This window comes from Lipophrys pholis, assembly GCF_963383615.2.
Source record: "Lipophrys pholis genome assembly, chromosome: 12".
Taxonomy (NCBI): Eukaryota; Metazoa; Chordata; class Actinopteri; order Blenniiformes; family Blenniidae; genus Lipophrys; species Lipophrys pholis.
In genome coordinates this window covers 29,153,579-29,168,031 of record NC_137641.1, presented here as the reverse complement: position 1 = coordinate 29,168,031, position 14,453 = coordinate 29,153,579, and the positions used below count along the sequence as shown (strand labels likewise).

The 14,453-nt window shown below is 41.5% G+C and overlaps 1 protein-coding gene across 1 annotated transcript in view; it reads right to left on the bottom strand.

The window, feature by feature from the left end:
• The window catches only part of rasgrf2a (Ras protein-specific guanine nucleotide-releasing factor 2a), a gene marked incomplete at its 5' end in the record, with an annotated part of 41,301 nt that extends 31,155 nt beyond the window's left edge, over nucleotides 1-10,146 (bottom strand). Inside the window, one exon of the mRNA XM_080476455.1 lies at nucleotides 9,868-10,146. Coding sequence (XP_080332581.1) covers nucleotides 9,868-10,146 — 279 coding nt within the window. The remainder of the gene's footprint in view (nucleotides 1-9,867) is intronic.
• Nucleotides 10,147-14,453: the final 4,307 nt, after the last annotated feature.

The window sequence follows — 14,453 nt, the reverse complement described above, 5'->3', positions numbered from 1 at the left end:
TCTGTCCTTACACCTGTCCATCTCGTCATCGCCGCAAACTACGAAGTCCAAAATCCCCATATACGTAAATAAAAACCTCTTATTTCACACCATTATGTATTTGTGTATAAGCAGGAGAATGGTTCTTCTCTTTTAACGGCCTGTTCCAGTTTGTGTAAAACGCCTCCAGTTTTTCAGCCCTTCATTTTGATCACGTTCCCTTTAGAGACCAAACCTGGAAAACGTCACGCAGTTACACCAGCTGCTGGTTTGGGGGCGCTGTTACCCCAGACAAACACTGATCAGAGAGGAAGTGAAGAAGAAACAGTGTTCACTGATTGGTCCGGACCGAAACCGGAAGTCCTGCTGCTTTATCCCGCGGTGGCTAGGCTAGTTAGCTCGTGGCTAACGATGTAGCCACAAACAACCGTGATATAAAGTCTTCGGACCAGATATCAATGAGAGTCTTCCTCACTACTTCTTCCTCACTACTCCACATCTGGCCGTGAGACTTTTTCTTTCTGCGTCTAATTCTTGTGATTCGCTTGATTGGCTTTGTTAGGTCACTACCCAGAATGCATTGCGCACCACAGCTGGAAAGATCGTCTGCAGGCGAAGCGAGACCTGGCATTTCAAGGGGACCAAGTTCGGGGGGAGATTTCACGTCCAAACGAAAACGTTTCCTTTCCCTGAAGAGAACTCTGGTTCCGGAACAAACAGGCCAACGTCAACACGCCCTAATAAACGGCACCTTTCCCACGCGTTATATTTTTACGTGCTTTCCCTCCGCGGCTCCCCGAGGCCGCCGCGGCCGCCGCGGAGGGAAAGCAGGTCCGTATAGTAATGATGCAACGATAAGCGGGTGAGAGACACTTGCTGGCGTGTGCCGGCTACAGACCAGAGAGGCTTAAGGGCTTGAGTGTGTGTGTGTGTGTGTGTGTGTGTGTGTGTGTGTGTGTGTGTGTGTGTGTGTGTGTGTGTGTGTGTGTGTGTCAGGGTTTACATAACCATGGAGGCTTGTACAGCTTCTTGCATTGCTAATGCGGCTTCCCCGACCACGAGCCGGGTTTAAGCTGGAGGATAACAATGAGAGACAGGGAGCGCGAGCGAGACCATTAAGCTCTGCTTCGGCCCGCCTCGTCGCCCGACTCCACCTTGCGTCACGCCGCATCGCCCTGTATTGCGATGTGTCGTGTCCCCCGTCGCGGGCCAACGCCGAGTCCACGTTCGCCGCTTCGCATCGAAGCCGCATCGTTTCACGTCGGCCCGCGTCAGCATTGAGCCGCCGGCGCCGCGTTGCTCTTCACGACAGTGCATCTCCGGCACCAACGCGTTGTTCTTTATCGCCGTGCGGCGTCGCCGAGCGCTGTTGTAGCGGCGGCTTGCTTCGTCGCTCCACATTAGCCTGTTGCGTTGCCGCCGCGTTACGCAGGACTTTGGTTTGTCCTCCATGACTGTGCTCGGCTGCAAACAGTCATATTTCTTTTTTGAATGTGGTATTTTTATTTTCTTCTTTTTGTCATATTCTTCTCATTTTGTGATCTTAATTTTGAATTTGTGGTTTTATTTTCTCATTTTGTTGTCATATTTTTGTTTTTGTGGGAATTTTATAGTGAAGTTTTACCATTTTAATCTTGTATTTCAGTCTTTTAGAGCTCTGTCATCATCCTTGTATCTGTTTTGATTATTTGCTTATATTGATGTAAGATTTTAACCATCATATTGTGGTAATAATTTGCCATTTTGTGGTTATTTATTTATTTATTTATTTATCTATTTGATCTGGACAACAACACATTAATGAACAATCATATACAAATTGTAAACGTGACAGATTAGAGCAAAACTGCTAATTTACGTGTGTAGTCCCGAGGCAGGTCACACCAGCATCACAATGTATAAAGGAATTCAAAACACAGTATTAAAAACAAAGTATAAAAACTACACAAATTACATTTACGTGAAATGAGTGCAAGACTGATTTACTTTAAGAGAATGTTTAAGTTGTTTTTTTTAAAATAGATGTACGTCGGGTATTCTCTTATATCCGTCAGCAGGCTGTGATTTTCTACCGTGACGCCGTGTTTTTGTTGTCATTTTCTGTTCTAATTTGTCGTTATTTCTGTGCATTTCGTGGATTAAACCTACCCAGTTTAATTCCTGCTGCTGGTTTTTCTTTTTTCTTTTCTCCATTCTATAAGCTCTTTTTGAGCTTTCGGTCGGTACTAAAACCGCCGCATTAATCCCACAAGTGCATTTAGCTTAGCACGCAGCGTCACAGAAGTTCAAAAACTTTTTTTTTTTTTCAGGATTAACGTGTTCAATATGTTGAAAGTGGACATCGTGCATCTTTATGCCATATCCCCGATGGATTTTCTTATAAAACCGCCGTTGGACTGGTTGCGGGTTAGTTTCACAGCCGCCGCAGGTTCTCTCACATTTTGAAGGACAAAAATAAATAAATAAATAAATAAAGCTGACTTGACAGAAATATTCAGTTTGGATAAACCGAAACGTGTAAACCTCATTTAAATTAGTTGTTTGTTTTGTGGTAGTTCATCATTTCCTGTTTTATCTTACTTATTGGTCTGTTTTTGAATTCAGTTGTCATCTTATGGTCAACAATGTTTATTTACAGAAAGTCGCGTTTTAATTAATTTCCCCAGAAACGGTGGCATTTTCAAAAAGTTGGGTTTCCCCAATTTCCATGGAGCCAGAGCTTTTAATAAGTTTCGTTTTCTCACGTTTCCATGGACACCGTGTTGTTGCATTTTTTTCAAAGTTGCGTTTACACCCCACCCCCCTTTTCACAGAGACAGAGCGTTTTCAAAAAGTTGCGTTTTAACCTGTTTCCACAGAGACAGAGTCAAAACATTTTCATTTTATTAATGATTATACGTTTTATTCATAACACGCCCTACATTTTAACAATCCAAAACCATACAATTCAAAAAGGTAAGCTGTTGAAATGTTTTCAAAAAGTTGCATTTTTCTCAATTTCAACAAGACGCGCCAGAGCATTTTTGAAAAGCTAGGTTCCCCCCCGTTTCCACGGAGGACTGTGGTGTCTGTGCAGTCGCAGTGTTTTCAAAAAGTTGTGCGACTTTAGATGGAGACAGAGCATTTTTTCAAGCGTTGCATCTTGGGAGTCGTTTTCAAAAAGTTTCATTTTCCGCCATGGCTTGAAAAGGTCGTCGAGACGGGGCCTAAATATCAACATCGCTTTGGGAGGCGTCCACACAGATTCCTGAGAAACGACAAAGATCAGCGGTGTGTGTGTGTGTGTGTGTGTGTGTGTGTGTGTGTGTGTGTGTCATTCAGCCCGTGGCTGCAGGCTACAGGACCAGCTCTCCTGCTATTCTTAGCGGAGGCGCTGCAGCCTCCCACACGTCCGACACAAACGCAGACAGAACCAACACACGTCGGCATTCAGTCCCGCCCACCCCCCCCACCCCCAGCTCCGGCCATCACCTGGTTGCCATGGAAACACGGCAGTAGGTCTGAGGAGGCCGAAGCGGGCCGCAGTGTTAGCAGGGAGCGTCGGAGGGGCACAGAGGACAAAGTCAATGTCAGCGGAGACGTCCCGCGTTGCTAAAAGTTTCGCAACGGAAAGCAAACGCTCCCACTAGTCACATCTTTAATAAGTAATATGTGGAGGGGGAAAATCCAACAATATTTGTCTGGTATAAATTAATTATATTTTTGTGCATATTTCCTAAGAAGGGACAAAATTAAACCAAACGAGCTTATATAATCCTGCCTCATCTTTACATGCATGAATTTAAATTTAAAAGCCAATAATTTAATAACCATAAAAAATAAAGAGTACTGCGCAGTATATTTCCTCAGTAAATGAATATGAAAACTGTGCCATCAACTATACACATATTTAATACAAAAATATATAGATAATGCAGTCCTATTTATTCATTTATTTATTTTTACATTATCAGCTGCAATTATTACATTAATTATTAAATTACTGGCAACATTTTATTTAAAACTGGGTTTTATTACATTTCAAATAGCTCAAATAATAACATTATTGTGCATTGTGTTATTAGCTATCGTTTCATTTTTGGCTGTTACACGCGCACATTTACATTTTTAGCCCAAAACTGACTAGAAAAACAACAAAATCTATAAAAATCCTGCTTACAGTTTGAAAGAAATTGTGATTTTTTTTTGTTTTCTCCAAGACAATAAATGTGTTTTTATATTGAAATTACCTGTATGTGAAAACTCTCTGACTGTCTCTGCGGAAACGGAGAAAAATTCAACTTATCAAAAACAATGAATGGGGAAAAAAAACGCAACATTTACAAGCAGATGGAGTCAGATCATTTTTTTTAAAAAGTTGCACTTTGGGAGCCTTTTTTTTTTTTTTAAAAGAGTGCCCAAACTTCGTTTTTACTTGTAAACTGGGCCTAAATGTCTTAAAGTTTATTTTAAGGGGAAAATTTCACTTGATAAGCGTGTCGGACACACACACACACACACACACACACACACACACACACACACACACACACACACACACACCCACACAATCAAGCTCGCAGCTTAAATATTTCCACTTCATTACTCTAATCACGGCGCTGAATTTTAATCTGACCCACTGTTGTTTAGATTTGTTCTCGGTCTAATCTCATTCGTCAGGACGTTACAGCGGCGCGTTCACTGAACTGCAGATCTATCGACGTCCCAACTTTCATACTGGTTTATTACCTTCGCCAATGAAAGATGAGGGGAAGTTTATGTTTTTGTCTGCTCGTATTCATTTATTGGTTTGTATGTATGTATGTATATTACCAACTGCCAACTACTCATCTACTGTCATCATCCAAGGGCCAATCCATCAGATTTTGGGACACGAAAGGTTCCCGAGTAAATCCCAAAAGACTGCGAAAAAATGGAGGTCAAAGGAGTTCAGTGTCTGTTGCCATGGAGACGCAGTGGAGGGCTGTAGCTGCTGTTAGCCGTCTGTTAGCACACGGAATGGTGTGCTATGACTTTTGTTAACGATTCGGCTAAACGTTTCCACAAAAATCATGAAAAACGACTGATAATTTCACATTTAAAGTGAAATCGAGTGAAAAACACAGAAAAAAATCCTCACTTTTCAGGTGACGTCGTCACACTTTGAGCTCGAGACTTCATTTAACTTTCAACACGTTGCCGTGTCTGTCCTCTATTCAGATGTGAAAACATTTTTCAGGCAGTTTTGGAGTTTAACATGGGAGTCTATGGGGGGACTCAGCGTGGAGAGATTTTTATTAAGAGTGGGAGAAAGTGTCGAGTTACACACACACACAAAAAGAAAATGTCTCACTTGATCTTATCATGTTATACATCAAAACGTAGCTCCGGGCCTTGTGCTTCTAATAAGGGGCCGCTTTCATTTGTAACATAAACGGTTCTTTTTAAAAAAGCATTTGATCGCCAAGGTGCCAGATTTCCTCCAATGTATTTTTGCGAGACATTTTCTTACTCGAACCCAAAAGTTGAGACATTTTTATCAAGTCATTACAGAGAGACGGAACATCTTGAAGACACGAGAAGCTCAATGTGAGTCCAAGAGCTTCCTCTGACGCGCACGGTGAAAAACTTTTTCAACTCGGCCTAACGGTTCTCGAACACTAATCAGTTCTTCGGGACGAGCGTACCCACTTCAGAGTCCTGTTAGTGACTCGCCAGCTCTGCTCTTCAGTGACAGGAGCTCCGTCTCCATGGCAACAGACACAACTGCACCTAATCTGCCCGGCAACACGCACTGCTCCTTTAATAATACTTTTCCAATACTTCTGGTACTTCATAATGGAAACATGTGGACACGTGATGTCATGGTTTAACGGGTCACACTCACACACACCGTGTGGACACCACGCAACATACGTTTGGAATTGGATTTGGAAGTGGAACAAGACTTTCCTTTTAAAGGAGTCTTTTAATTCACTTTAAGGACTTGCTTTAAATGTGTATTTTTAAGTGTTTTACTTCTGGGGTTTTTTTTTATACTGTGTGTTTGCGGCATTTTCAGATTAATTTTTTTCAATGAAAAGTGCTTTATAAATAAAACAACTCCTCAAGTTCGTGAGTACAAGTTAAAACTATGTATTCATTATTATTTGTTTTTTATAAAAACAACTTTTATCTCTTTATTTTCTGGGATTCTTATAAAAAAATGTCTGAAAAAATTTCCGATTGTCCACATGAGAAGAAGAAAGTCGGAATACGAGCTCTTGAAGATTTGTTTAGTCCGAGTCGGTTATGACAAGAACATGAAATGGAATCAATTTTGAGTTTTACATAAGTTCTTCAGATGTTTTTGATGATTATCTCAGAACTGATCGTTTTATCAAAAGTGTTTTTTTCTGTTTATGAGGACAAAAGGACCGATGTGCCTCGAAACACCATTATCGTTTTCTATAGCGAGTATACCATTGGGTAGCTAATCCACACAACCCATATAAATATATTTAAAAAAAAATCTAAATATAGATTTAACATGTTGTTCATGTCGTCTGATTTAAAAAAGAACCTGAAGAAAACACACAATCAAGGCAGTTCCACTATATTTCTGTACGTGTTTTTCCCCAGGAAGATGAAGGAGAATACAACACGCCAGGCTTGTTAGGAGTCCGCTGATCACAGCGCCACTAATGATGGAGGTTAACCATGAACGGAGGCGGGTGATTGGACGAATGGTGAGTGCACATCAAACAGGAGGACTCATAAATGGAGGCCGAGAGCTTTGATGAGCTCCGATGTCGGACCGAGACGATTCGCCGTCAGAAACCGTCATTTGTTTCTCTCGAGCCGACCTGCTGAGATTCTGGATGTTTTTCATTCTAGACTCAAAGATCTGCTGTTTATAATTAAAGGTATCCATTGGCAACGGTTTCATGATTTAAACAAAATCTGTCAACAATCCAGTAAAACAATGGCGGCAGTCTAACGCGGTAACAGTGCATTAGACTTGTGGCGTGCCTCAGGGCGCGATTCTGGGTCCCATTTGTGTTCGATAAGCCTTTCTTTCACTGAGCGGCAACAACTTGCCAACAGAATTAGCATATCAGACGCTCTATAATCTGGATGTTAGCTGAAATTGCATCGCTTACATGAAGATTTTATAATCTGGAGATTAGAGGAGGAAGACGCTCTATAATCTGGATATTAGAGGAGGAGGAGGAGGATGCGCTATAATCTGGATGTTAGAGGAGGAAGATGCTCTATAATCTGGATTTTAGGAGGAGGAATATGCTATATAATCTGGACATTAGTGGAGGAAGATGCTCTATAATCTGATGTTAGAGGAGGAAGATGCTCCATAATCTGGATGTTAGTGGGAGGAAGATGCTCTATAATCTGGATGTTATGAGGAGGATGCTCTATAATCTGGATGTTAGTGGAAAGAAGATGCTCTATAATCTGGATGCTAGTGGGAGGAAGATGCTCTATAATCTGGATGCTAGTGGGAGGAAGATGCTCTATAATCTGGATGTTAGGAGGAAGGTGTTCTATAATCTGGATGTTAAGAGGAGGAAGATGATCTATTATCTGGACGGTAGGAAGCGGAAGATGCTCTATAATATAGATGTTAGGAGGCAGATGCTCTATAATCTGGATGTTAGGAGGGGGTGCTCTATAATCTGGATGATAGTGGTAGGAAGATGCTCTATAATCTGGATGTTAGGTGGGAGATGCTCTATAATCTGGATGTTATGAGGAAGATGCTCTATAATCTAGATGTTAGGAGGAAGATGCTCTATAATCTGGATTCTCAATGAGTGACGCTTCCTCTTGTAATACAGCGACTGAGATTCAGGTACATTTTTTAAAAGGCACATGTGGTTGAGTCACAAGTGACGGTGAGCTTTAGCGTTTAGAATCATCAATTATCGAGTCGTGTTCGTCGTTTCCACAACGAAGGCCGCGAACGGACTGCGACGCGGCGTCGCCTCTAAAAACAGAGCGCGCGATGAGCAGGAGGCGACGGAGGCGACGGATTCACCTGCGGATCAAACCGCGGCCACGCAGGGAGGAGAATATTCAAGGAGAACTGGGATGAAGGCTCTTCACAGGCGGCGGCAAACACAAGAAAATGGGTCGTTTAAATTTAGCTTTCGCAGATCAAATATTAGAGGAAATAGTATTTACAGTACTGATGTTTTCGAGGAATGAAACCCTCTTGAAACTGCTTTTACTGTGTTATTTTGGTCATCATCTCTTACACCCACCTTGATAGGACCAAGTTAAAACACAATACGTGCGTTGACGTTTTGGGGATCCGTTCACACGGCGACGGTGCTTCACGGCCACGGAAAACGCAACTTTTTGAAAACGGGCTTTCCGAGGGTGGAACTTTTTGAAAACCGCTCCAAGCCGGTCTCCATGGAAACCGAGGACAATGCAGCTTCTCTGGAACGCCTGCTACTCCGCTCACGTGCGCCGCGGGCGTAGTTCTGCACACGCTCAGTAGACGGACAACAGCAACAACAAAAACAATGGCGGCGTCCGGAGTGTCGCCGGCTCCCGGTCCATATCCTCGTTTTCAGAACGCTGCTGTGTAAACGGAGAAGTTTTTCCGAATGGGAAAACGATGCGTCTTCACTCGAGACGCTGTGCAAACGGGGGGGCCTCAGTTTAGTGAGAATCTCGCTCTTGAAAATAAATGTAGACATGTAGTTCTATTTACATGAAAATTGGCACAAGATTTGGAAAAGAAGGGCAACTGAAGTCCAACCTGAACAAAACAAGAGGCCCTCTCGGACTTTAGAACAAACACGAAACGCTTAAAATTCACAGCTAATAAAGAAAAGAAATGCCACTTAAATAATGTAGTGATGCAGTAAAAAAAGTTTTTTTTATTAACAAAAAACTACTTTTTTCCGTTTTCACCCCTCAATCAACCCCAACCTCCTCTCAGACTTTAATTAATCCAGGAAACAAGATTGAAATCTAAAAAGTTTCAAGCTTCTTAAATTGATTTTACTTGTGCTGTTTGACTGTGAAGCATCAGATATAAAAGATTTACAAAGACAAATATATCAGCAATAATACACCTTGCGAGTGTTTATGGTAAAAAAATAAAGGAATAAAAATTGACGGTAGATTTGTCACATTTGTGTAAAACATGAAATTTAACAGTTTAAAATGTGAAAACTCTTTTTTTTTTCATCATTTTTGTAACTTTCTGTCTTAAAATCTTCTCTGTGCTTTTATTTTGGCCATTTTGTGTTTCGTTTATTAGATTTCTTTGTCTTTATGTCTCTTTGAAGCAATTCTGTCTCTTTGTGAGCAGCAAAAAGCAAAAAGCACAAACATTCACAAGAGACAAAGTAAATCTTGCAGCTGTCATTTTGCATCTGGTTTTCATTTTCCATTAGATTTCGATCACTTTGCATCTCATTTGGAAAATATTACATCTGAATTTGGTCATTTTGCATCTTTCTCTGGTAATTAAGAATCATTTTAAGGTCTTTTAATTGTTGTGCCTGTCGTTTTCCATCACATTTCGCTCATTTTGCATCTCGTTTTTCATCATTTTGCGTCACATTTCGCTCACATTGCGTCACGATCCTGTCATTTCACATCTACATTTTGGTAATTGTGCATTCATTTGGAGTCTCTTTATTCCCATGCTTGTCATTTTGCATCACATGTCGATCATTTCTGTACCTTTTAATGAGCGGCCAACCACTAAAACTAAATTCTGCCTCACTTTCATCATTTTCTCTCCTTTATATTAAAATAGAAACTTTTTTTTTAAGCGCAGATGCGAAATAATTGACGCATTTTCGCGTTTTTCTGCTTCAGTCCAAAAGCTGAAACTATAAAAACAACTTTAAAACGGGAGTGATTGAGGTGTGGCTTGTCGTCCCTCACCTGCTGTTTCTCCGCGGGCTCCTTGCTGACGGCGGACACCTTGGGCGCCGGCGCGCGCTCGCACGTGCATCCCTCCAGCAGGTAGATACCCGAGGGCCTCGTGCTCTGCTCGTTCTCGAAGTAGAAGAGGACGTTCTGGTAGAGGGCGAAGTACTTCTCCGCCCAGCGGCTGTTCTCGGTGGTCTTCTTGCTCAGGAAGCCGCGCTTGGTTCCCTCTTTGCGCGCGACCACGGACAGATACAGCGCGTGGCCCTCATTGTAGCGCACGCTCTTCTGCATTTTACGCGGATTTCGTCTTTTTTTTTTTTTTTTAACTTCAAACCAGAATCCTTCACATGGCCGCTGCGGGTTATTTATTTTTAGCGGACTAGAGAGAGAAAGCAGTGAAAAGGTAATCCGGGTTTACCATGGCAGAAACAAAGTTGGAGCGCCGCGCGCATCAGCCTCTCCAGATTGGAGCGTCGCGAGCGGCTTTCCCTTCTCCCCCCTGCCCGCTTCACCACGTCCCCATCGCGGGGAAACTTTGTGCGGAAGTTGCACCTGCCGGCTGGTTTCTCTCTCCGCGAATGAAGCGCGTCGCGCCGAAACAAAAATAGAAGGGAGAAAAAACGGAATCACGGCGGAGATCAGCGCTAATCGGCTTTGACACCAACTTAAAGAGACAGGTTCGCTGCGGCCGCACGCGCTGCTGCGGATCCGTCTGTCTGCACCCGCTGCGCACGAGGCCGCGCGCACCTCCGTCCTCCGTGCGCGGCAGGAGCCAGGAAGTGTAATAGCAAATAAACAACAACAAGAGAGAAAAAAAAAAAAAGAGGAGGAATTGTGTTGTTTTTTTTTTAAGCTTTTTAATGAAGGTTAAGGTCCAGATGTTTCTGCGCTCTGGTTCATCCTGAAGGTCTCACGAGACACTTTAAAGGGGACATATCATGCTAAATCCACTTTTTTAGCCCTTAAATGCATTTTGGTGTATATTTAGAGTGTTTAGAAGTACAGAAAAGTTCAAAGTAGTCTCTTCAGGTGCTCCGTTGATATCTTTATATTCTCTTTTGGTCATATTTTGCGATCGGTTTCGATTTTTCTATTCTCTATTACGTTTTTTGAACAATGACGTCACAGTATTCTCAGCGGAACTGCCAAATTAGGACATCGACGTTTCGAGCAATCCGCCATTTTTGTTTCTCGCTGCGATTTTGTAGTCCAACCTAAGGGTGCCGAAGTTACGAGAGGATAAGTGGAAATGTTCGGTTGTTGGATGTAGTAACCCACAAGCTTCGTTACACCGTCTCCCAGCATCAGAACCTTTTCCAAGTGCCTGGTTGAGTTTTATTTTTCACAGAAATGTACCCACATCTGTGGGTAAGGTCATTTTTGTGTGCGCGAATCACTTTAAGGACGACTGCTTCAGCAACCTCCGCCAGTATAAAGAAGGATTTGCCGAAAGACTTGGTCTGATTGAGCGGTCAGTTCCTTCTATCTATGGAGACGACGAACAGAGCACTTCGGTAAGCTGTATATAACGCTAAAAAGTGTGATGATAAGACGTCCCTGTCATTGTTTTGTTAGCATTAGCGGTTGCACCGTCTTCATATGTTAGCGCTGTGTGCTCGTTTTAGATTATAATGTAACTTCTGTGTTAAATAGTCGTTGTAATACAGGCAGTATTGTAGTAGTGGGCATGGATGGAGAAGTTAGTGTAAATATAGTAACACACCATTGCGTTACATCCATATGAAGACGTTGTTCTGAAGGTGCATCATCGTCATTTTCATCTCGCTCCGCCGGGTCCGACTCTGGCTCCAACATGTATGGCTGGATGGACAAATCTTCCGTTGTTGACATTTTGTAAATAATGTGTGAATATAAAGTTTCTGCGCCGCTAGATAATTGTATCTGTTCTATCAAACTACAAAGATGGCCGAACAGGGTGACGTTGAACCGAGTGTGACCTCTGCAACCTGGAGAGGAGGCGGGGTATGAAGTGTCTCATTTGCATTTGAAGAGACCGCCCCAAAACGAGTTGCTCTCAGAAGCGCATCAGAAAAGGGGTAGAAAAGGGGCCTGTGGAGCTCTAATAATGAGGAATTCAGACCCAAGCATTGCAGTTTCGCGTTGTATAGACCACAACTGTATGATTTATATGTAAAAAGGAAGGATTTAAAAGCATGATATGTCTCCTTTAAAACACAAAGACGTGGCAACCTGAAATTTAGCAGAATAATGTTGGTTCAAGGCCTTTTCACAGGTGGAGTTTGCATGTGGTTTATCAATTTGGCATCTTTGTGAAGTAAGTCTTATAAGACTTAGTCTTATAAGACTAATAAGTCTTATGGGAAAGTATCACTGTTGGTCACGTAATGCTGTACTTTTTGTCCCTGAATTGGTATAATAAGTGAATGTGAGGCCACGTTAACACATAACCCCCTTCTATGTTTTCAAAAAATAACATTCTTCACAACAAATTATTTTGAAAAGCATTTTAATTTGCATAAAACTTACATTTAAAAAAAACCTTGTTAAGAGCATATTCATACTAAGAGCATGTCAAACCTGCAGTCAGCAGTGTAACTATAAGCATAAAGTCATGCTCGCCAATCAGAATCCTGGAAATAAATAAAAACAAACAACAACAATGAGTGGCACAAATTGCTTCCTGTTCCTTTCGCAATAATGGCGTGATATAATAGAGAATTTGTGAGACGCAAACAAGCCAGAAGCGATAACAGCCATCGCCATCGCAGTAGCTAAACTGTAAACAGGTGGTACATATGAGGACGCCCAGGGTTGCCAGATCTGACTCACTGATTTCAGCCCAAACGACATAAAAATGTGGATAAAAAAATCCTGAAAGCTGGAGTTTCTCCTGTAACTTCAGGGTTAACTCCGGGTTGACTGTCCTACTCAAAGATAATCTGCTCCGCAGCAGGTTATGTTCTGGGTGAGAGATCAACGAGAATAAAAGCTCCGCCTACCCGACCAATCAGATTTCTTGGAAAAAGGACCTGCCGGTTCTGAGAAGATCCTGTGAGCGAGAAAGAGTTTTCATGGATCGATCCGGTTGATGTCCCCCGATGACATCATAAACTCAAGGTAGAGAATTTCATCGGATGATTTGGAAACAATAAACAATATTAATGAAAGTCCATTGATTTCATCCATATGGCAGCAACAGCGTGAAGAAATAAATAAATAGTTCCTTCTGCTCATGCGCCAGTAACAAACATGGCGGCCGTATTGTAGTTTTATCGTCCATATTTGTAGTTTTATAGTTGCGATTCACTGCTAATAGCATCTGATTCGTCGTCAGTCTGCGGATGTCGGGTTCTCACCATCTTGTTCACGTTCATAGCGTGTTGTTCCCTGAGCACACGTCCGTGTGGTTTCAATAGGAAAGCAAACAAGCTGCAGTGCCCCCTTGTGGCCCGGCAGACTAACTACTACTGGTTCTGTGTTTTTCCTCTATTTTTTCAGATCCAGAAGAAACATTCAAGTCTTAAAGACGGGATGAATTGCGTGACTGATGATGGATGTTGTGACCTTCAACGCAGCGTCCAGCACAGTACCATGATGCGTCTTGTTACTGTTTAATCTGTGTTTTGATTATTTTTGTTTGGACACTTTTAAAGCCTTTTGCATAGAAATTTCATCCACATATGTGTCTGTGGTGAATGTTTTTAAATAACAATAAAGATAATCTCATCTAAGGAGCTATCAATGGATTTTGGTGACGTAGTCGGCTGATGTGCAGAAGAATTTAAAAAAAGAGGAGGAGCCGCATCATGTAATAACGGTGCAATATGTAATAATGTAATACATTTTCAACTCAATGTGTAATAACACCGCATTTTGTAATAAACGTTGCCACATTTTGTAACAACTCGTTACATAATGCAACAGTTATGAAATGCAGGTGTGTAGAGCCGTATTATGTAATAACAGTGCAATATCAAATAAAAAAAATACATTTTCAACTCAATGTATAATAACACCGTAATAAACGTTGCTGCATTTTGTAACAACTCGTTACATATTGCAACAGTTATGAAAAGCAGGTGCGTAGAGCCGTATTATGTAATAACAGTGCAATATGAAATAATGTAATACATTTTCAACTCAATGTATAATAACACCGCATTTTGTAACAACTCGTTACATATTGCAACAGTTACTATGAAATGCAGGTGTGTAGAGCCGTATTATGTAATAACAGTGCAATATGTAACAATGTAATGTTTGTTTTTGTGTTTTTATGCTTTGTATCATATATAATAATTACATAAAAGTATGCAGATTGCATGTGTTTATGTCTTGCAAATTTCAGTGCACCCAAATTTTTAGTGTCAGTAATAATTAATTAGTGTAGCTTTAGTTTTTATCTTGTTCTAAAGATTTCCATAAATTTTTTATGCTTGTGAGTCTGAGTGTGTTTCACTATGAAGTGACGCTGAGGTGGAAAACAAAAGCAGAAGTAAGTTTCTATTTGTGTGAAGCGATGATGTGCATCAGGAGGGCAAACAAACAGATGTTACACTGCTTCTGTGTGTGTGTGTGTGTGTGTGTGTGTGTGTGTGTGTGTGTGTGTGTGTGTT